General features: G+C 38.6%; 1 protein-coding gene across 2 annotated transcripts in view; it reads right to left on the bottom strand.

Moving 5' to 3' along the window:
• Positions 1-23,079, bottom strand: part of LOC127626059 (kazrin-like) — a 227,290-nt gene that overhangs the window by 101,797 nt on the left and 102,414 nt on the right. For both annotated transcript variants that reach the window (XM_052101594.1, XM_052101595.1), the window contains exon 3: positions 19,943-20,147. In XM_052101594.1, coding sequence (XP_051957554.1) covers positions 19,943-20,147 — 205 coding nt within the window. The remainder of the gene's footprint in view (positions 1-19,942; positions 20,148-23,079) is intronic.

The raw sequence follows: 23,079 nt of genomic DNA, 5'->3' as shown, positions 1-23,079 counted from the left end.
TTATTTAAAATTTTTAACCCAAAAATGCTTACTGTCAGCTACCATTGACTCTGATTGTATTCATGTAGACTATATATATATATATATATATATATATATATATATATATATGGCTGAACTCCAAATTGGTTCTGATTTGTTGTTGTTGCTGAAGTATCTGAAGCACAAGCTGTAAAGGCACAGCCCTCTTCCGGAAAGGGGGCGGGGAGAAGCAGCTCATTTGCATTTAAAGAGACACACACAAAAACAGTGTTTTTGATTCCACCCAAAAAGAATATAAAATTCATCGGTGGGGTATTTTGAGCTGAAACTTCACAGACACATTCTGGGGACACCTGAGACTTTTATTACATCTTGTAAAAAGGGGCATAATAGGTCTCCTTTAATGTATCCCTTTTGCAAAATCCTGATTTCCAACAAATGTGAAAGACTGAAATCAATGTCTATATGGAGACCAACTGGTCCTCAGTATCCTCTGTGGGCATGGCTTTGGAGGCACTTAAGGCAGTTCTTAGGGGTCAGATCATACAGTATGCCTCATTAATCAAAAAATCCAAAGCACGAGAACTCGTGGAGTTGAAAGGAAATATTAAAAGTGCAGAGGCAGAGCTGAAGTGTTGAATGGTTATTCAAGGCAAGACAGTCATACTTTGAGTCTGGGGACAAAACAGAGAGAGTCGTTTTCTACCATTCCCTGTGAAGTATTTACCTCGGCCATTGATATTAATGATTCTTTTAAAGAATTCTATCTTGATCTTTATAGTTCCACATCTTTGTCTACTGGTGAAGATATTAGGAATTTTGTGGAACCATTAGAACTCCCTAAATTGACGACTGAGCAAAAAAAATTTCTTGATTCTGAGATAAGCTTGGAGGAGCTTGATGAGGTAATTAAGGCCCTGCCTACTGAAAAGTCTCCGGGGCCAGATGGCTTCGCCGTTGAATTTTTCTCTTATGCTACAGAACTGGCTCCACTCCTGTTAGAAGTTTATATGGAATCATTAAAGAATGGAAAGCTTCCCCCAACCATGACACAAGCCCGGATCAATCTGATTCTTAAAAAGTAAAAATATCCAAGTGAATGTAGAAGTTACTAATTATCTAATTTCCATGATCCAGCTAAATGTAATCAGAAGCCCATTTATTCGGAGATGGGGAGAGTGGCAGCCTTCTGGTGCGTTCACATACAATGCGAAGCCAGCATTTCGCACAGCGTGATTACGTACAACGTCGATGCAAAATGCGAATAGACGCAAAATGAGCTGATAAATGCATAAAATCCACATGATGCATTGTCGTGAAAGCCTATAAGCATTGAGATTGTCCGGATGTCACTGACGCACTTAAGTACTGATGTAGTAGCAGAAAAAATCTGGACAAATGGATAAGAAAATGGTTCTAGTGGTGTGTGGGCACCCGGAATGGTATGACACAACGTCAGCGTATCTGGGACTTCCACAACAGATACTGAGCAGCAATCATTGTGATATCGGCCATGGTTGATGGCGGAAAGATAAGTTGTCATAGACACCCCTCCTTCTGTACTTTTCCGGAAGAGAAGGGGGAATACTCGTGGGTTCGAGTTACTCGTGTGAACGCAAGTATAAACACAAATTTAATCCAGCGGTCAAACTCGCGCGAGCAATGCGAGGTGAATATTTTTCCGCGTTGTATGTGATCACACCATTAGAGGAGGGGTTTTAGAGAAGATTGGGGAATCTGGATTTGTTTGTAGGAAAATGGGGTGGATATTTAGCATTCTTGGAGGGTTTTCGGGTGGAGCAGTGGAGAGAGAGAGAGAGGGGGGTATTTGTCAGTGTGTGTGTGATTTTTAGATTTTTATGTATTTATAAATGCATGTTTTTCCTCTCTTTTTCCCTCTATTAGTTGTTTGGTTTTTGTTTTTGTTTTCATGTGTTCATGTAAGACCACAGGGGTGTTTGTTGAGGTTTGGGGTGGGGGAGGAGGAGGAGGAGGGGTTGAAGTGGGTGTTAAAAGTTGATTTTGTGTATTTATGTTTAGTTTTTCTTTGTTTTATTAAAAATAAAAATGTTAATCATAAATTAAATGTTGGAGTTCCTAGTGTTATATTGCTTTCTCAGCAGAGTTTACTACAACATCTCAAATGTGAGTTCTGCTAACATCTTTCTCTGCCTCCAGGCTGGCAAAGTCTCTACTACTTCACACAATCAGGAATTATTGCGAAATGAATGTCATCTTCATTTACTGCAACTGGTCTTTAGAAAGGTAAATAAACCTTCCCTAATTCTTTCTCACTCAAATTGTTTTTATATTGGAGTGTTAACTTGATGGTTGGTTTGTCTTTTTTCATAGTTTTTTAATGTAACTAAGTTTCCATATGTCAATCTTTAATACATACTGTATTTGAAAGACTACATTGTGTGGCTCTTTAGCTTTAAGCCAAAAATAATTGACCATGCTATAACTTTTACCACAAAAGACCCTTCGCCATCACTTACACAAATGTGATGCCCACAGCCCATTTGATGGCAGAGGAACTGAGCAGGGCTCTTGAGGTGGAGCAAAAGTTGGGTTTCAGGACAATGTCCCACAGACGTAGTCCCAAAGACTAGCCATGGTTAATTATGAAACTTATGGAAAAGTGTTTCATAAGAAAGCCAATCCACACAGCCTCAAAGTAGTGAATGAATGAATTTCATTGTTTCCTGTCCAGGAATGAAGAAAGAGTATTCAACCACTCTATTTCTGAAGAGCAAAATTCTGACTGCAAAATATGGTGAGGAACGTCATTTTATTAGAGGCAAGATGGTGAAGGAGAAAGAAATGGTGGGCTTAAGGGAGAGAATTACTATCTGGAGGGCCGGCTTAACTTTGGCAAGAGATTACGGTTGAGTAATGTATTAAAGGCAGAAGAGGCAACATATGAACAAGACTTTCATTATTGGTCTGAAATGTATTTTGAAAGTGGGCCTAGGTGGCACGTGCAAGTTGTAAGCTTACTGGAAAATACTGCTAAACCTAAAATAAAGTTCAGACTTAGATTTATTTTTGTCAACTGTCAGCACCAGACCTGTTGATAATGGTGGGCTGGAGTTCAAGATTATAGTAATTATCTTATCAGGATGTCATCCAAAGCAAGATCAAAATTAACTACACCATTTGAAAATGTGATATAACCAAAACCATGTCTTGTTTTAATATCTTCCTCAAGCAAATTTTTTGTTATCATGCAGCCTTGCCTCAGAACATTGAAAATGATGTGACAGCTTATCAAACTGAAGACCTTAATTTTGACATAATCTTCCTCTGAGAATTTATGATCATAACAAATACACTTAAAGCTTCTTCTGGAAACAAATTAGATCTGTAAAATGTCCCTCACACTTCATTTTGATTGTTTTAACCCCATTAATCATGTTTCACTGTCACACAGAAACATGGTGCAAATAAAGTATTGAGCGATAATAAGCAGTTAGCCAAATCTTTTGACTTTTGTTGAATGTAACAATAAGTGTCATGCAGATGAACTAGCTTTGCAGTTCAGTTTCTCATTTCAATCTGTCAGAGCTTGTCTCAGAATGGACGGTTACTGCCAGAGGAAGGTAGTCTTATTCTTGCTCTTTTACAGCCAAAGCAAGGGGGCATTTTAAATGGGATGAGCTAGGACTTTTCAAATGAGTGCTCAAGCGTCTCACTTCCTGGCAAAGTTCTAGTCTTTTGAAGTCTGGACAGAAGAGATTTGGTTGATTTAAGATGAAAATTCAGGGCTGGATTTGTGCAGATAGAGAGAAAATGGACTGGGAGATATATTCAAAACTCAGACCATTATCTCCACTGCCTATAGTGAAGAGAAAGGAAAGCAACTGGCGAAAGTTAGACCTGTAATCTTCTGTATATACTTCTATCTAAAAAATATTCCTTCCTTTACAAATAGCACAGCTGCATGGTGCTCTGATTAAACTTGCTACCATTTTCAAACACAAGGCTTCGAACACAAAGCACAGAGATCTAGCGGTCAACCCCGGCCAGATGTTTCGACATAACTGATGATGGTGATGTCAGCTTAATGCCAGACCACATTCACCCAACAAAGAGAGAGCAAATCAGTCTGTCCACAGCTATTTTAATCTGGAGCTCTGCACGCATGTAAGCAAGTATGTCATGCACTTATGTCATTTTGAGGGGGCACTTCTAGTGCCCTAGTTGAGATAGGACATAAAAACCAAAGAAACATAATAATTTTTAACAATTAATAATTTATTATGCATATGTGCATGTTGGTCTTTTATTAGGGACAGAGGATGAAATCCTGTCCAAATATATAAATATATATATTTTTTAAACCAAACTAAATTGCGACTAAACTTAATAGAGCGTGTTTACATGCACGTTCTTGTACTGATTATGCATCATAAGCCGACAACATGTGTGGTCATGTAAAAGCATTAAAAGGCTTTCCTTTATCATTGTAAGATCATAAACGGCTTAAGAATAAACCGATCGAAATGGGTAGAATCTTGCCCATTACCCTAAATTCACATTGCATGTAAACACCTTTACCATCATTCTTAATGACTTAGCCAACATACACAAGTGTTGTTCGCATGCCTCTTTACGGTTTGACGTGAAAAGAAGTCACGGTTTTCTTGCTTTGTCTGATTTTTTAAAAAGCTGATTTTTGGGAGTTATCAACATATTGGTATGCATGTAAACACACACATAGTCAGTGATCTTTGTGGATTTGTGTGTGTGTGTGTATGTGTGTGTGTGTGTGTGTGTGTGTGTGTGAGATCCACAGCAGAGAAAAAATTCATACATGTTTTGAGCAAGCGAATGGTGACAGATTTATAGTTTTTTTTTTTCTTCAATTTTTCAGAATGGTCCATTTTCAGCCACAGATCACATCCACACTTTTAAGTTTGAAAACTCCTAACGTCATAGTTTTCCAAAGTATGCATTACTGGAGAGCATTTTCAAAAGTCTTCATTTTCGGCATTGAGGGGAAAAAGCTGTTCCAGTGTGGATGAGAGGCATAAACGAATCTAAATCAATGTTTTTAAACAAAAACTTATTAGTGTGGACGTGGCCACAGCATTTTTGTTATGTTCCACTGGAAAAAAGTCATTCATGTTTTGAGTGAGCAAATAATGACAGAATTTTTTCAGAATTGCCCATTTTCAGCCACAGTATTTATATAAGCACTTTTCTTAGCTAAAACAATCATGCAACTTAATTATCAAAGATTCAAACAATAGTTCTTTTGGAAGTTGCATTCAAATCCACTTGGCTTAAAAATCTCACATAGGAACCCTCACGTTGAACATGCTCAACACTCCTGCTTCTAGGCGTACTTGAGCAACATCCCCCCTTCCCAGTCAACAAACCCTGGTAAGGCTTCTCTCTTTGAGTTCTCCCTCTGATTCTCTCCAGATGTGCACTAGGATGGATGAGATGTCCAACATATCCGTCTGAAGCTGGCACAGGAAACATTATTTCACTTGCCAATACTTAGAATCAACCTTTAGCGGATAACATATGGTCTTCATAAACCTCAGGTTCCCACGAAGCGATATAAACGACTTGAAGGATGCATAATGTCTCATTTCCTAAGCTCCAGCCCTGAAAGTATCATCTGCTGAGAAAATATGTGGCGTGTCACTGCTTATTGTGTTATCATCAGAGGGCCTAGCGAGGGAGGCTTTACAGACAGCGCGCAGTGGGCTGTGAAAAGAAGGAACGAGGGAGAGGGGAGAAGTGATGAGGTGCATGGATAGAAGAAGGGAATGGCATCTAGCCACTGTGGCACTGAAGCATGAAACGCAGCCCTGCGCTCTGCCTCGCTGATTTTAGATTCTTAGATAAAGAATCCCATGGCCAAGAGATGACCAAACCACAGAGAGAATGGAGGATAAACCAATAGACAGATCACATTAAGGAAAAAAACTGAAAAAAAAAAACATTTCTCAATTTTTTTCCCCATCTCTACTTCATAAAGAAACTATAATACAGTTCAGGCCAACTAAAAATAACTGTGATACTAATTTGAGCTGACAGTAAATAAACTAAGCTTCTTTAGGTATGACAGTATATCTATGTTTCAACTGGTAGACATGTTGTTATACTGTTTTAGATGTATACCTATGTGCTATCATTGTGATATTAGGTTTTGGTAAAACAGCCCATCCTTACTTGCATACATTCTCTTTCTCTCACTTTGGCCCCAGTCATAATGCTACCACTTCGGGGAGCAAATTTCTCCCCGTTCTGCTCAGCTGCTTGCATCTATGTGGTTCATGAAGTGCCGTTTTATGTCACTGACTTGCGGCGCGGCCTGAGCCATCTGCTGTCGAGCCCAACAGCAATGGTAGCACCATTACAGTCGCTATCACCAGCTGTGGAGATGGGCATTTTCCCAGGGGACTCTAGGCAGGGTGGAGAGCCTAAAATGGGATTGACGGGCAGGCTCAATTAACGCTCGCTGCCTTCAGCTCCAGTCTGGAAGTTAAGAGAATTTGTATGGAATTTCAAAGCACATATGAATGTGTTTGCACTGGGCTACCTGCAGGAAGTGCATTAAATGAAATTGCTTGGACATTGTAGATGCCTTCCAAAATTTAAAGCACTGATGGATAATTCAAAATGTCATCCGTCATTTAGACAGACAAATCTTTGATGTCTGGTCAGTTGGGTGATTTCACTTGATTGGTCAAGTGAGTGGGCATGTTAATTTGCTTGTAACTAAACAAGCAGAAAATATGAATGGACAATATCCTAATAGAGTGCAACAGTCTGGTTCAGGAAAAAAATCCTCTTCATTTCTTCCATAGAGAAATTGATCATTAACGATAACCCATAAACCTTTAAAGACAGCTACGGGGAGTTCTGAGGTTATTAATTGATGTTATTACATGGCTCTCTGAAATACTCGATTCTGATCGGTCAAGTGCGCCATCTAGCAGTCTGATATGTCTGAGTAGCAACTGCACATCTGCGAATTATCATATATTAAACCAGTTATCTGGGTATTGCGTGTAATAAGATGGATAATGTGCAGCCAGCCAGTTGTTATCGCAAAAAAAAAAGTCTTGATCAATGTGACAGGCGGAGGGCGGGGTCGGGTCGTGATTCTACACAGCCGGTCCCTTATCAGGCCTCTTATTAAGCCTCCGAGAGGGATAAAGGCTGACTGCGGATGGTTGATTAGAGAGAGAGATCGTTTAAAGAGGTATTAGGGAGGCCAGCAGGGGGTGCTCACCCTATGGTCTGTGTGGGTCCTAATGCCCCAGTATAGTGATGGGGACACTATACTGTAAAAAAGCACCGTCTTTCGGATGGGACGTTAAACCGAGGTCCTGACTCTCTGGGGTCATTAAAAATCCCTAGGGCACTTTCTCGTAAAGAGTAGGGGTTTAACCCCAGTGTCCTGGCCAAATTCCCCCATTGGCCCCTATCTATCATGGCCTCCTAATAATCTCCATCCCTGAATTGGCTACATCACTCTACCATCTCCTCTCCACCAATAGCTGGTGTGTGGTGGGCGTTCTGGCGCACTATGGCTGCCGTCGCATCATCCAGGTGGATGCTGCACACTGGTGGTGGTTGAGGAGATTCCCCCTATACTATGTAAAGCGCTTTGAGTTTGAGAAAAGCGCTATATAAATGTAATGTTGTTGTTGTTGTTGTTGTTATGGGCAGCTGACCATCGTGTGTTTATGTTTGTGTCGACTGGTTCATTTCTCTCAGAGAAATTAAATAGTTAGCCTGATAAGGGACCGGATGTGTAGAATCACGGCCCGGCCCCGCCCTCCACCCTGTCACAATCACCCTGTCGGGGTTTACTTTGCGGTAGCAGCCGGCTGACTGTACAGTACATTATCCCTTATGTATATGCTTCTGTTGAAGCCATCAGTTCAAGTTATTTCAACTTAATTTTTTAATGGCATGTTTAATAGCAATAGCATGTTTAATAGCATGATTCCTGTTTAAGAACTCCTCTACCCATAAATTGAGAATTGAGGCAAACAGAGCATGCCAAACGAGTGGCGAGCGCCTCAGTGATGCACTTTGAATGATAATCAAGTCAGTTTCCTTACACTCTCAAACTTCGTATATATTTGTATATATATGGAATATTTTCTCATATACTTTAAATGTATTACATAGATTCTACACTTATAATCAACAACTTAATTGTTTTGTATTTTTCCATTACTTTTAATTCGATTACCTCATTCACACTGCATCATGGGACTGTAGTTAATTTCGTCATGAAAGACGTTAAGGACACAGTCTTGAACTTTTGTCTTTTTGTCAGATTTTTTTGCTTCAAATAAAAGTTTTCAATGTTTTGATTCACATTGGAGATGATTTGTTTTGGTTCATATCTTAGAACTCGACACAACAACCTCATCTCATTCATTTTCAATGAGAGCTGATTGACTTCCGGCGACACGAGTGATGGCAAACGTTGGTGAACTGAAGTGGGCGTGTCCAGCGTTCAAAGTTGAGACATGTTTAACTTTATGCAAATTAAGAGTGACTTTCGTGTGCAACAGCCAATACGAGAGAAGATCCTACTCTCTCTCTCTGTTCCTGCAGTGACAGAAAGATGGAGGAAAGGCTACTCTCCATACATAACACTAGCGATCTAACCACCAGCCACTGGCGACATGCAGCAACAAATTATCTGGCAGTGTGAAAGGATCTTTAAGCATTATTACCCTACCTGGTAGCTGATTTCGGATTCTCACGATTAAACAGCCTAAGAGAATGTGCACATTTATTCTGAGAATTATACTTTTGGCTATAACAAGATAATGACATTATACTATAGGCTAATCTCCATAAAGTAATGGAATGACATACATCATTGTAAATATCAGGGAAATCACAATAAATATCATGGGTAAAAATAGGACATGACGTACGTTTTACAGCCCTGTTTATCATTGTGACAAATAATGATTAATTTTAGCACAATCCCAACTGTTCTTATAAAGTTTTGCAATGTTATTTTTAGAAAGTAGCCACAGGAGCAGCCTTCCAAAAGAATGGATTATGTGTGCACAACAACCAATGAGAACCAGGCAGAGTTGTATATTTAAAATAGGCTTGAACCACTAAGGTCAAGCAAGGCTGCATCCCCACTGGGAATGTTTTATTTTTGTCCAGTTAAACCTCTGAAATGGACGATTAGTAATTCCTTGAATGGATTTCCTATGTGTTGATATCTGGGGGAGTAATCTATAACTGCTACTATGAAAGGGCAAATAGATTTTCTTTTCTCTCTCCCTAATGTACCAAAACTCAAAGCTGGTAATAAAGTCTTAAAAAATGTGTGTATGCTTTTCTGGGTTATTTGCCCATCCCCTGCGGTGAGGGCCTGCCTCAAGGCTATTGTTTGGACACAGTTCACCTCACGCTACATTGGCCACAGACAGGGCGTGGTTCAGGGAGGCCGCGCTGCGGTTTTGAGATGGTAGGGGCAAGAAAAGAAGAGAGGGGTGAAAGGAGAGGGGGCTCTGAACACTCAAGGAGCTGACAGGAAGACTGGGAGGTCCCATAGGGAGAGGACACAGAGAATGATACTCCCTCTACTTTAAAAACAAGTCTGTACTGTCACTGAGTACTGTAATCCTTCTCAAGTGCACTGAAGCAGTTGATCAGAACTCACTCCACACCACTGCTTTAGTTTTTTGAGCCACATGAATTTCTGAAGTTGCATGGTAACACTTTAAAAAAAATTATAATTATTATTGTGAAGAGAACACCAAATTAGACAGAATAGATATTGTGGCACATATTGTTGTCTTGGTGTCAAATTTCAGCTGCTTTGATCACAACTGCACAATTAGGATTTTCTGCAGCATCAGAAATAAATGAATCGGAATGTTCTGTTGGAGTTAGTTTTGTTAATTTTGAATAACACAGGCCAATGAGTCATTATGGCCCACGACCAAAAACATATTGGTTTATATCTTGTTAACAATTATGTGAATAACATTTCTTCTGATAACTTTTTGTCATGAGCATTTCTAGATGATGCATTCCAAATTTTGTGCGAATCAGACAAAGCCGAGGATGAGTTTGACATTTTTTTTAAATCCAAGTGTTAGAAAAGGATTCAGAGGCAATACAAAGTTATTAGCAACATTTTAAATTAGCTTATTACAGTGCCACCTTATTTAAGGTAACATTAGTAAATGCTTAAGGTACAGTATCATAAACTAACAATGTAAACATTATAAATGCTAACATAAGTAAATGCTAATTTATAAATATACTTTTGTTAAAACAGTTTATATATATATATATGGAGTGGTGGTGGTGTAGTGGTCTAAGCACATAACTGCTAATCTGGTAATCAGAAGGACGTTGCTCCAAGCCCCACAGCCACCAACATTGTGTCCTTGAGCAAGGCACTTAACTCCAGATTGCTCTGCCGCTCACAAGCTGTTTTTTTTTTTTGCACCATTCTGAGTAAATTCGAGACTGTTGTGTGTGTGAAAATCCCAGAAGATCAGCAGTTACAGAAATACTCAAACAAGCCCGTCTGGCACCAACAATCATGCCACAGTCCAAATCATTGAGAACACATTTTTTCCCATTCTGATGGTTGATGTTGGTGCCAGACATGCTGGTTTGAGTATTTGTGTAACTGCTGATCTTCTGGAATTTTCACACACAACCGTCTCTAGAATTTACACAGTATGGTACCAAAAACAAAAAACACCCAGTGAGCAGCTGTTCTTTGGATGGAAATGCCTTGTTGATGAGAGAGGTCAACAGAGAATGGCCAGACTGGTTCGAACTGACAAAGTCTACGTTAACTCAGCTATACGTTCTGTACAATGGTGTTTAGAATAGAATCTCAGAATAGAATAGAATCTCAGAATGCTATTCTGAGATGCGGGTTGGTGTAAACACAATGTAAAGCACAATGTAAAGCAGGTGGTTTTAATGTTGTGGCTGATCTGTGTGTGTGTGTGTGTATATATATATATATATATATATATATATATATATATATATATATATATATAAACTAGATAAGTTGTGGTCCGTCAGACGAGGCATTTGAGCCTGAGCCTCCAAAAAAAATACATTCATATTAAGCGTAACATCTTATTTGATTAAAATAACAGTTGTTTTAATACATTTACGAACCAATGTGCATAACTCTGATGCATATTTTGTAAAAAGATGCAGATGTAGTAGCCCAGGCGAAATCCAGAGGAGGCCAACAGCATCAACGTCATCTCTCATTAGTGCGTTGACCAATCAGAATGGATACTCAAATGGGTGGATACTCAAATTATGTAGTTATTTGCTTCTGTCTAAATGCAAAAAATTTCTGCAATATTGCCATAATCATTACTGACCCTTATCGGAAGTTCGTGGTTTATGTTGCCTAGGGTACCAAGTCATCAAGGACTTCTTCATTCGACTGATGTTCCCTCAAAAAGACAGGTGCATGATGCCTCTAGTTTTACATTCAGAGAATAAAACTACAGGGAGAAATGCTCCATTCCTGGATGCCGAAGACCCAGCTATGTGAAACTACCAATCGTTGCTTAACCTTTCCTACAAATCCTCAAATATTCATCCTCGTTTCAGATGAAATAAAATCCCACGGAACCAGCGAGGCGTAACACCTTCCAAAGGCTGATTTAAAAGCAATTTAAAATGTCACCTCCATCTGCAGCCGCTTTATTGAGTTCACTCCATCGCATCTCTCTCTGGTTACCATTTTCTCAGGGTCGTGGGGGGTTTAACATGCTGGCTTGTGCGAATCCTACTAGTGTTGAAACAAATCACAAGGGCATTGCAGTGCCATAAGCAGCACCACAGACAGTGTTGGGTGTAATGCATTACTAAGTAATTCATTACTGTAATTAAATTACTTTTTCAGAGGAAAAAGTAAGGGATTACTCTTAATTTTCAGTAATTTAATTAGTTACTTATGATTCAATTGTGTTAAATACTTTATAGACAATAGAACAATTATATATAAAACTATAGTGAATTTAAAATAAAAATTTAACGACTAATGTTAAAATATATGTTTTCTAATTTAACGCTGCCCCCTTAAATTCTTTGGCCAGTTCATTAAAAGTTTATCTGATTTTATATTATTTATTTGAAAGAATTCAAAGAACAGTTTTGCGTCTGTCCTTGTATTTTTCATCTGGTCGAGGTTGATTAATGAAGTAATTAGTAATAAGTAATGCAATTACTTTTCAGATTCAGAGTAATTAGTACAGTAATCTAATTACACTGTAGAAGATGTAATAAGCAGTTAGTAATTAATTACTTTTTTGAGTAACTGACCGCAGGCTCCTTAACACTTAAAAGTCTAATGCTTCAGGCTACTGCCACCAACGCTGTCATGTGGTTATTTTCATAATGGCTTGTCACAGTCTTTTTCATCAATTTAAATATAGTATTAGCATGTAGGATTGCTTTGTGTGGAACTGGCAGGAACATTACAATTACGAGTGTTACTCTATTCAGCAAGGCACAGCTCAGAAGAGATAGAAGAGAGTTTTATTGGAAAGTCAGGCTGGTTTTATTTTTTAGCTGTCTACTCTGAGCTCGTTTGGGGTATTTTAAGTGAAGCTATCACTGTTTGATGATTGAATTTGAAAGTGACAATAAATACTTCTGATTAAAATGACATTACACTATATATCTCGTTTTATCTCCCGTATTCACTCTGTTTTAATGGAATAGCTTGATCAGTAAAACATTTTTTACTCACCCTCTTATCATTACAAACCTGTTTAACGTTCTCTCTTCTGTGTAGAGAGAATTGGTGAATGTCAATATTTTTCAATTAATAACACATTTCAGTCTGTTGATAACAGAAAGTTATCAAATGGTTTCAGAAGACTTTGGCCAAGTCAAATGGGGCAATTTTATGGTATGTTTACCAAAAACCATGTTTTTGCATCCTTTTTGAAGCTTGAAAGCTTCAGTCTGCAGTCATTGTAATTTCATGGAAAAGAGGGACCAATACAGAAGAAAGTCTGCTCAGTGTTTGTTGACAGAAAAGTAATTTTGGGGTATACTATTTCTCTCTCAGATATTGGGTGCTATTCTGCTCATTTGGTGTGATGTGATATGAAATGAACACATTGAGATGACACCTCTGAAGCATTACTTAATCTGAATGGTGACTCGGCCAATTTGCAACCTCAGACTTTCCATCAGCCAGTCAAGACTGTGCAGATGTCGCTCCATTAGACATTTTCTCATTTGTCATCAAAATGCTCCTCTCTGGGGAGGCAGAGGCTCGCCGCTGTCTCTCTCAGCATGAGATGTGAACGAAGGAGCTCCACAGAGCGTCTAGGCCTGTTTTTCATTTTCACACTTTTTGCCTCCAATCGCTTACATTTAGAGGCGCATTGGAGATCATTAGAAACCTGTCTTACTTGTAGATCTCACAAAGAAAGTAAACTTTGTAGTATGATAGCTAACTTTTACATGCAGACTTAGAGTCTTTGACTTCCAAGTACAAACCAGCCAGGATGGTGAATAATGTATTAGGCTTCAGCCGTATTGATTATAGAAAACACAACGGTTTCCATTTTAAATGATCAGCAAATATATATTATGTCTAGATTTCTGTTGACCACCTAACATGAGGATTTGTTTCTTAGGATGTTAATACAGTCCATTCACTTATGAACCAATGTTTAACATACTATATGGCAAACAAATTGTTGGAATAAGCAATTGATTACAATGCAAATCATCCATATGGCTGCAAAATCCCAAAAATGCAAAACTTGATATGACATGTCTGCCAATGACTAGGGAGAAAATATTTATAATATGCAGAAGAAAATGCAGATAAGATGAAATATCATGCAGTGAAAGACATAAATACACCCAAATCTATCAGGACATTGTTAAGCTTAGTGTAACTTCTGTTCCAAATGTGTCAGACTGCAATTTATAACACAGCTCACGTATGCAAGGTCCGTTCTAGCTGACATTGTTATGAACTGTCTGCATGTGAGTTTTCTCTTTCAAGGTAACTACTGTAATGGCAGAGCAACAGTTTGAAGAAAACATTGCTGAGCAAGAAATCATATCTATCAAAAGTCAATTTATAACCTATAATAAAATTAGGGGTGTGGCTCAGGTGGTAGAGCGGGTCGGCCACTAATCGCAGGGTTGGTGGTTCGAATCCCGGCCCACACGACTCCACATGCCGAAGTGTCCTTGGGCAAGACACTGAACCCCAAGTTGCTCCCAATGGCAGGAGAGCACCTTGCATGGCAGCTCTCCCGCCATTGGTGTATGAATGCGTGTGTGAATGGGTGAATGAGTCACAGTGTAAAGCACCTTGAATATGCACCATGGCATAGACTTTTGAAAGTAACTCTATTGCACTTTTGAGTACAGACATTTTTTACCGCCAAAGTAACAGAAGAACGCGCTTTAAGCATGCTCAACCTGACCGTGCGTTGTCAATCCGTTGAACAAGTGCTCGAATCTACACATGAATACTTGCATAATAGAGGTGCAGGGGCGAAAATTTCATCAAAATGTTGGGGGGGACAATAAACATTATTTTAAGAATATATCATTATATTATTTACAATACACATATTTTAATGATATTTTAGGGGGGGGACAACCCTCAGATAGGGTTCTTCTCACAGAACCCTCTTCTGTGAGAGTCCAGACGTCAGCTTTTCCTTTCCACACCACACGTGATAGTAAAGTGACACAAATAGCATTAAGAAATCACTCGTATGCGCACTGTTGCGATGAGCAAGAGACCGGCAATGAACAACAGCCAAAGAAATAGAGAGCACAAGAGGAGAGAAAGGCATTGGAAAGTCGGAGACAATAAAAACTTCGGCCAGGTCTCATGAACCGCTGTCTCATTTTTTTCAGCTGTTTTTCCCTTTCTGTGCAAATCAGTGCAATAACTGGGGAACAAACTCTCCTGTTGCTATGTGCTTGAGTTTGTGAATTAATTTCGGGATTGTAGTTTCAGTCGGGGATAATGGTCATGTGACATATAGAGTCTGCAATAAGTTCTGTAGAGTGCGTTTGGCTTTAGTAATTGTGCATCTTGTCATTTGTTTCTAGCATCTCACTCTGTCTTTGGCGCGAACATAAGAGTCACTGAGCTAATGTGCTTTTAATTGAACTCAGAATTGATTCTGAAATTTTTTAAATAGATTCAGAATATTGGAGAAAGAATTGTGATGCAACAGTTGATCCTTATTGCATATAGTAAGTTTCTGGCCTTAAATATATTGATTAGATAGTAGGTCAGATTAGGTGTTGAATAAAAGCCACAGTCGTATGGTAAATAGTTTATGAGATTTGGTATGTTTAATCATATATTTAGCAGGAATTATGGGAAACATGTTGTCAGTAAGTAAAGTCAGATAGCAAGATTTTAAATCAGAGGAAATGTGCAGTTCAATTATGTTACGAGTAATAATGTTTAAAACCGCATGTAAAACTATGTTCACAAAGATAATACATTCTTAATGTCATATGAACCCGAAGCACTTATCTATTTAAGTTCATGTGATGATTGGATGCACAACAGCGGAACTTTCATCTAAATCTGAATAGGATAATCCCACCCTCTCCACTTATGTAAAAAGGCCTTGTAATTATTCACATTTTGCCTAGTTAGTGTTGCTAGTGATATAACAGGTGACAGAATCCCATTGATTTACATTGAAAGGGAGACAAGAGCCATATCTAGAGACTAGAATATATCATAGAGACTTGGGGGTGGGCTCTTATAACCTGGCCAGTAAGCAAACATCTAGTCCACTGAGATAACCCTAGCAACCACCTAGCAACATCCTAGCAACCACATAAAGCTCACATTTGTAGTTTCCCACTTTAGACTTCATTGTCTTCTCTGAAGATGAAGGAGAGAGCCACACTGGATGCCACATCTCTCCATTTGGCTGTCACAACCCATTAAACCTAGGCCTGCTTTTAAGTTTATTTTCAGAATCTATCCGCCTACAACACGGGGCAAACATTTCTCATGATTGAATCAAAGTGAAAAAGATTATTAGCAGCAATAAATGGTTTTCTAGCTTGTAAAAGGTAAGAATTGTGGAAAATATTTATTCATAACTGAACCGCTAGTGTGAAATAAAACTGCAAAATGAAATTGAACCCAATCCAATCCAGCCCTACAACAAACAAAAGGTTAATGACCCTTAGCCCTTGGCTCGATAATGACGGAAGGATGTGACCAGAACGCAAGTGAACCCAAAGCCCTGATTAGAGGAATGCTGTTTTTGAAAGGAGAGGGGTTTTGTGTTTAAACTATGAGAGTGACTCCCACATACAACCGTACAGAGGAATGTGTATCTGATTACATTCTGCTCGCTCAGCCTCTGGCTCTCGCATGTAAACAGTCCCCTGACTGAGAGGATAAAGAGAGAGGCAGAATCGTCATATCCATATAAACGGAAGGGGCACGTGCCATTTAGGAGCTAAAATAATTTTTAATTGAACTTTACATACAGTATATATATATATATGTATATGTGTGTCTGTGTGTGTGTGTGTGTGTGTGTGTGTATGTATGTATATATATATATATATATATATATATATATATATATATATATATATATATATATATATATGTATGTGTGTATATGTATATGTGTGTGTGTGTGTGTGTGTGTGTGTGTGTGTATGTGTATATATATATGTGTGTGTCTGTGTGTGTATATACACACACACACACATTCTTTTCTAAAACACTGTGGGAAAAAAATAATAAATGTCTAAATTTGTTAAGCCATACCTTATTTATGATTTTTTTCCCCTTTGGAACATGAAAGGAACTATTATTAATAAATCAAATCTGCTCTTTTCCATCACTGTGAATTCTGTGACAGTAGGTCGAAAGTTCCACAGTTGACATTGGTCTGATCTTACTGAAATTTAACCCACTGCCCCCAGTGGCCGAAGCTTTAAATGTTGTTGAACAAATGGGTACATGTGAGCCCCAGTTTCCAGGCAAACTGTCCACAGAATGGCAACAAAAGCGAGCTGTAAAGCAAGTTGTTTTTAGTTGTAAATGATGTAATACAGTCAACAGAAATTGATATTTTATTAACCATACACCCTCACCCAAACTCTAACACTAAACCTAACCGTCAATGCAGTAAAATGCCATTTAAGAGGGAAAATCCAACCTCAGAACGGTGCTCATTATTGATTATCTGAATGCAATTACTTCCTGGTTTCTATGGGGCCAGAACCCATGTCTTTGAGGCTGCTCGCACAATGCGCTATCATTAGCAAAATATGAAAATGTAAACACATTTGAATTTATGCAAAAATGTCTGATGGCAACTGAAAATTAGAATGGGGCCGATGTTTTAAATATGCAATGTTATTTGAAAATAGCTTTGAAAAAGCTTCGGTGTTCAGGTTTATTCAGCTGCATTCCACCTAGCTGTTTGAAAGGAAGAACTCCTCCGGTGTGTGTGCGCTTCTACAGAGTGTTGGTCAAAGCTAACAGCTCAAAGCTCTGACACACTTACTTTTAACCCTTCCTAATTAGTAATAGTCCATCACCTATTCCTTAACTGTGGTGCGTATTTTACTGTTATAACATAAAAGGAGCACATGTTCAAAATGTTCATCTGTGAGACTACTGCATTTCAGGTTAAGAATATAATGATATTGATATGAAAATGATCAATACATTATTATAAAATGTACTGTCATTGCCTCGTTAATATGTCATCTATAAAAAGTAACTCTAATCCAATTATGAGTATTCCCATATGTATTTAATCCAAATTACAAGTACTTGATTTTGTAGTTTGATTACATAATACAGATTACATGTAATCCATTACCAACAACACAGATAGATAGATAGATAGATAGATAGATAGATAGATAGATAGATAGATAGATAGATAGATAGATACTGTATACTATGTATATACAGTATATTGTCTCCCTCATAAAGGGAATTTATAGAGCTCTAAAATGGCAAATCTAGTGAACCAGAACTGCCACTGATGCTCCCTCGAAATAAATAAATGGAACTGAAACACCTGAGAGGAAAAAAGAGAGAGTAAGAAATAGAGCAGAAGCATTACAACAGTGCACGGGTGAAGAGGAATTTGAGATGTCTGCAGTGAGATGTCTTATACCCGTGTGAAAAGAGAGGGAGACAGAGAAAGAGAGAGACAGACATTGTGCTGAGCCATGCTGTTCATACAATCCCATTCATTTAGAAAGTTCCCGCTAATTACACCTGTTCAAACAGGTGCTTTCTATCACTCTCACTCTATCCCTGTCTTTAAAAGTCTACGCAGACTTCCTGCTGCCCAGACTGCAGTGCTGTACAACCCACCGCTGAGGTGCCCTGCGTGCTGTAACCCCCATAATATCATCAACCTGACACAATATCAATACACTGATCCTCGCCTGCACACCCAGACAATGTTCATCCACATGGCTGAGCCTCTTAACATGACCAAGGGCCAACATGCATTGAATCCTGCCTCGGGCTATGAGATCTCCAACACTTAACCAGAGATCACCACACCCTGCTTCCTTTTTGAAGGGCATGAAGTGAAAGTTGAGAAGGTTCACAATGCACACAAGAACAGGGGTATAAAAACATGTCCATGAACATTATTGTTCAACATTGAGATATAAAGTTAATGGGATAGTTAAATCAAAATTAAAATTCTGACATCATCATTTGATGATGACTTTTTCTTCAGCGAACCACAAATAGACATGTTAGCCAGAATGTTTAGTCACAGTCACAATTCAATTTTATGGCATTTTTTTTCTCCATACAATGAAAGTGCACAGTGAATGTGACTGTCCTTTTGTGCCTCGAAAGAAAGTAAGAATATGGTTTTGGAACAATATAAGGTTGAATACTGTAAAAGATAACAGAATAACATTTTCGAATGACCTACTCCTTTAAAATTAATGTGAATGCAGAAAAGAACGTGTGAATTTTATGAACTGTGAATGGTTGCCATCAATCAAAAAAAACTTTTTTTTAGGTTTATGCATTTCATTTTCAGAACAAAATTCTAAAATGTAAAAAAAAAGATATCTATATTATTATTATTAAATATTACTCGATTCAATTTAATGGAATTGTGTTTTAAATAAATAAAAACATTATTTATGTTTTTGTAAGGTTCTAAAATATTTGTAATCACCTTTTTGCTTTGCACTAGTTAATTTTTAGTGCTTTATTGCTTCAAATTCATTTTTAAAACTGCAAATATTCTACATAGAGCAAAATGCTGTTTAAAGCAGCATAGCATGTCACATTACCTGCTAAATGTTGACATGTCAACTTTCCATAACTATTTCCTTTTAACAACCCACAAGCGTACACAAATGGTAAGCATAGACAACTTTATGGACAAAATCACTGACAACATTGCAAAAGTTGCTAGTAAACACATCAGTCACTTTAAACAATAATGTTAGGATTGCAATCTTGACCTACAGTAAAGTCATCTAAACTTGAAAACACTGGAAAAATGGTAGTAACCACCAGTTAAACTAAGACTTTTAGTATCAGACTCGAACCACGTGTTTCATGTTATTTCCTGCAAATCAGTAAGAGACAGGGGATGTGACGCCGAACCCAATGCCAACTTTATTTTTCTCTGGTTCTAACTCTCCCACTTTGATATGCCACAGCTGCGTTCGAAAGCCGTCCCACCGGCTACCCAGGAAACGGGATGAGGCACAGAAGAACGGGATCAGTTGGCCTCCTCCTCCCCACTTCACTCTCTTCAACTCTTAACAAAAGCTCCTAGCACCCTCCCACCCTTATAAATTAACTATTTGCTGGTCTACACTGTAAGAAGTTTCAAAACTGCAGCATACAGTCCAGATCCAAGCAACCCAAACACATAAACCAAACAGAAACTTGGCATACATTTCCTACCGTGAAGGAGGTGGAGGTGGTGATGGTGGTTCTGCTGGTTGTTCTCCAGGCCGGGGGGGTTGCATGCCCCCAACTCGGCCAGTCTGCGACTGGTCGCAGAGAGCTCGGAGCGCAGGTTGGTCACCTCCTGGCTGGCCGATTGGATGGCCCCATCGATCCGCTGAGCCAGCTGCTTGTTGTCCTCCATCATTTTCAGGATTTTGCCCTAAGAAGCAAATCCACATAGAGGTGCATGATGTCAAGCGCACTGTGATAGAGGGATAGAAGAAGCTGTTCGTCCCCACTTTACTCCTTCTCTGCGGCCACAGTTTAGTTCACACATACAAAGCAAACACTGGAGAAGAGAGAAAATCCTTGGTCAGACTCTCTTCCTCTCTTTATCCCAGCAGAAAAGACCTAATCACTATCTGTTTTCAGTTGGTCAAAGAGAGACAGCAAGCATGTGAAAGAATGCAACAGAGAGAGGCGAAACAGCAGGCAGAGAAGTGAGAGAGAGAGAGAGTTCCCACTGAAAAAGCGCGCTCCCACCAGCTGCTTCTAGAGAGAGGACACAGTGCATTGAGAGATGACATGCTCTCTTTTAAACGGAATGTACCATGTGCACTAGATTTCTGGGGGGAGAGAGGGAGGGAACTAGAGTATGATGTTTCTAAAACTCTGGGAACTACAGGCTTTGCCTCAAAGACCCTCCCCTTTTGGAGCATTTTGTAAGGAGTACACTGGGAAAATCATAGTATCTTTGACTTGTTCTCCTGTAAAAATATCTAGATCTCCATAAAACAACACTGCGTAAAATATTGTTTTCAGAGAATGCATCTTGGATGTGACTAGGTGCAGTGGCAGATTTAGTTAAGAACATGACTTTTTGAAGCACAAGCGACTGTTCTTGAATGCTTGGGATGGAAAATGACACAAGACTTTCTTCCTCCTAACAATAGTTATCCCTCGAAAACACTTGTTGAGCTGGATGCATCTATTCTCGTTGATACACATCCTTCTCTTCATTACATATTCATTCTTTTGTCCCTGGAAAACGTTCCCCCACACTTGGGGTTATGGATGGGGGTTGGTCAGGGAGGGGGACCAGGCAACCTCTGCACTGAACACAAGAGTCCGCTATTAGTCCGGCCCCCTACACACAGGAAGTGAAGAGAATTACACTAAAAATTACTCAATCACTCCACAGGGTCAAACATTTGGGGCTTTAGTCTCAAAAAGTAAAACAATTATTGGTTGCTTTTTCAAAGCTCAGGAGTTCTCAGCTAACAAACAAAAAAAGTAATTTTTACACACCCTTGTGTTGTTGCAAATCCATATGACTTTCTATTTTCTGTGAAACACAAAAGGAGTTGTAAAAAGATGCGATGAAAGTGAAGGGTGACTAAGGCTTATATTCTGCCGAACATCTCCTTTTGTGATCCAGAAAAACGGCGAGTACATGACAACAGAATTTTCACCTATAGGTGAAATACCCCTTTAAATAACAACTTGAAAAAATACATAGGAGAAATAAAAATAAACACAAGTGACACAATTGTTGACATACAATAAAAGTACAGAGCTTTGAAATAAAAATGGACCGGTCTGGGAAGAATTTGATAAGACGCGTTTGAGTTCATATTGAAATCTCTGACTTGCAGACACAAGACAGTTTTGTAGATATCTGTTCTGGAGCTTTATAGAAGAAAAGTGAGATTATTGGGTAATAAAAAAATCTAAAACATACTTTAAGTATCTTAAGCTCCATAACCCCCCCCCAACATCGCCCCAAAAATGTATCCTTGACTATAATCAACACTAGCTTGCCATAATGTAATGGCACTTACGTTCTCCAAACAGGTAAAGGACTTTGCTGAGCAAAATTACTCCAATCCAACAGCAAGCTGAGGGGGTGTGAGTGAGGAAGGAAAATTTGGCAAACCATTGCATCAAAAAAAAAAGAAAACCGGTAAAGACCTATAATTTTACAACTCAGACAGACACATCTTCATTTGGTATTCACAGGAAGCAATTCCAGAGACAGATGGGGCACAACAGAGGAATCCATACTAAAAACAATCACAAAAAATTGTCAGTTTCCCAGCAAACTATGCTTTTACTCTCCCTTCATTCACTGAGTATGACAGACACAATCTTTTTAACTGCGTATGTGCCCATCATCTTAAAGTGTTCCACTTGTGTCCGCCTCACTCATGATTGAGCATTGAGCAATGACATTATTTGTTGGTTCCAAACAGATTGGTTCCATCGGAAATTAATGGGACAGATCAAATTCAGACACAAATGAGACATTTGTTGACATACAGTAAGAGTACAGTGCTATAAAATTCATGTGGACAGCATAGCTCTGATAATTTAGTCTGAATGATGAAACATTTTAGTATTGAAATCTCTGACATTTGATTAGATACTTTGGTCTTTGGCAAATCTGAGCACAGTTTGAGACATTGTTAAGATCTCTTCTGAAACACTACACGAGACACGTGGGAAATTACTGGGGTCTCTTTGCCAGGAGAAAAATCAAGAGCGGGAGAGATGATTGAGAGATGGAAACATGGGTCAATGCAATGGGTGCTTCTTTTTTGTCTGGATCTATTTACTTATTCAAAATACCTAAAAAATATGATTCACACAAAACAATTACTTAAAAACATTAATGTTTTTCATTTCTGAGTTCAAAGTCATTTTGATATGTTTTCTGTGGCTTAAATTCAAAAATGTGTAAGTGGTGCAACCGTCCGGACACAGTAAAAAAAACATTGTTAAAATTAAATACAAAATGAATATGTATGGAAAAAAAGAAATGTTGGCATAAGTAGTTTGGAATAATCTTTTATCATTGATTCTATATAAAAAAAAAAGGACTGAAAATATTGTTTTTATAAAACAAAAAATTGGATCCCCTTTTCTCCCCAATTTGTAATACCCAAGTCCCACTACTTAGTAGGTTCTCATAGTGGCACGGTTACAAGTCTCAGTTGCCTCCGCTTCTGAGCCAGTCAATCCGTGCATCTTATCACGTGGCTCATTGTGCGTGAAACTGCGGAGACTCACAGCATGTGGAGGCTCATGCTACTTTCCGCGATCCATGCACAACTTACCATCATGACCTCGAGGACGTTACTCCATGTGACTCT

This window comes from Xyrauchen texanus, chromosome 32 (genome assembly GCF_025860055.1).
Source record: "Xyrauchen texanus isolate HMW12.3.18 chromosome 32, RBS_HiC_50CHRs, whole genome shotgun sequence".
In the NCBI taxonomy this organism is placed as follows: domain Eukaryota; kingdom Metazoa; phylum Chordata; class Actinopteri; order Cypriniformes; family Catostomidae; genus Xyrauchen; species Xyrauchen texanus.
The sequence above is the reverse complement of the archived record's forward strand: the minus strand, read 5'-3'. Positions and strand labels throughout refer to the sequence as shown.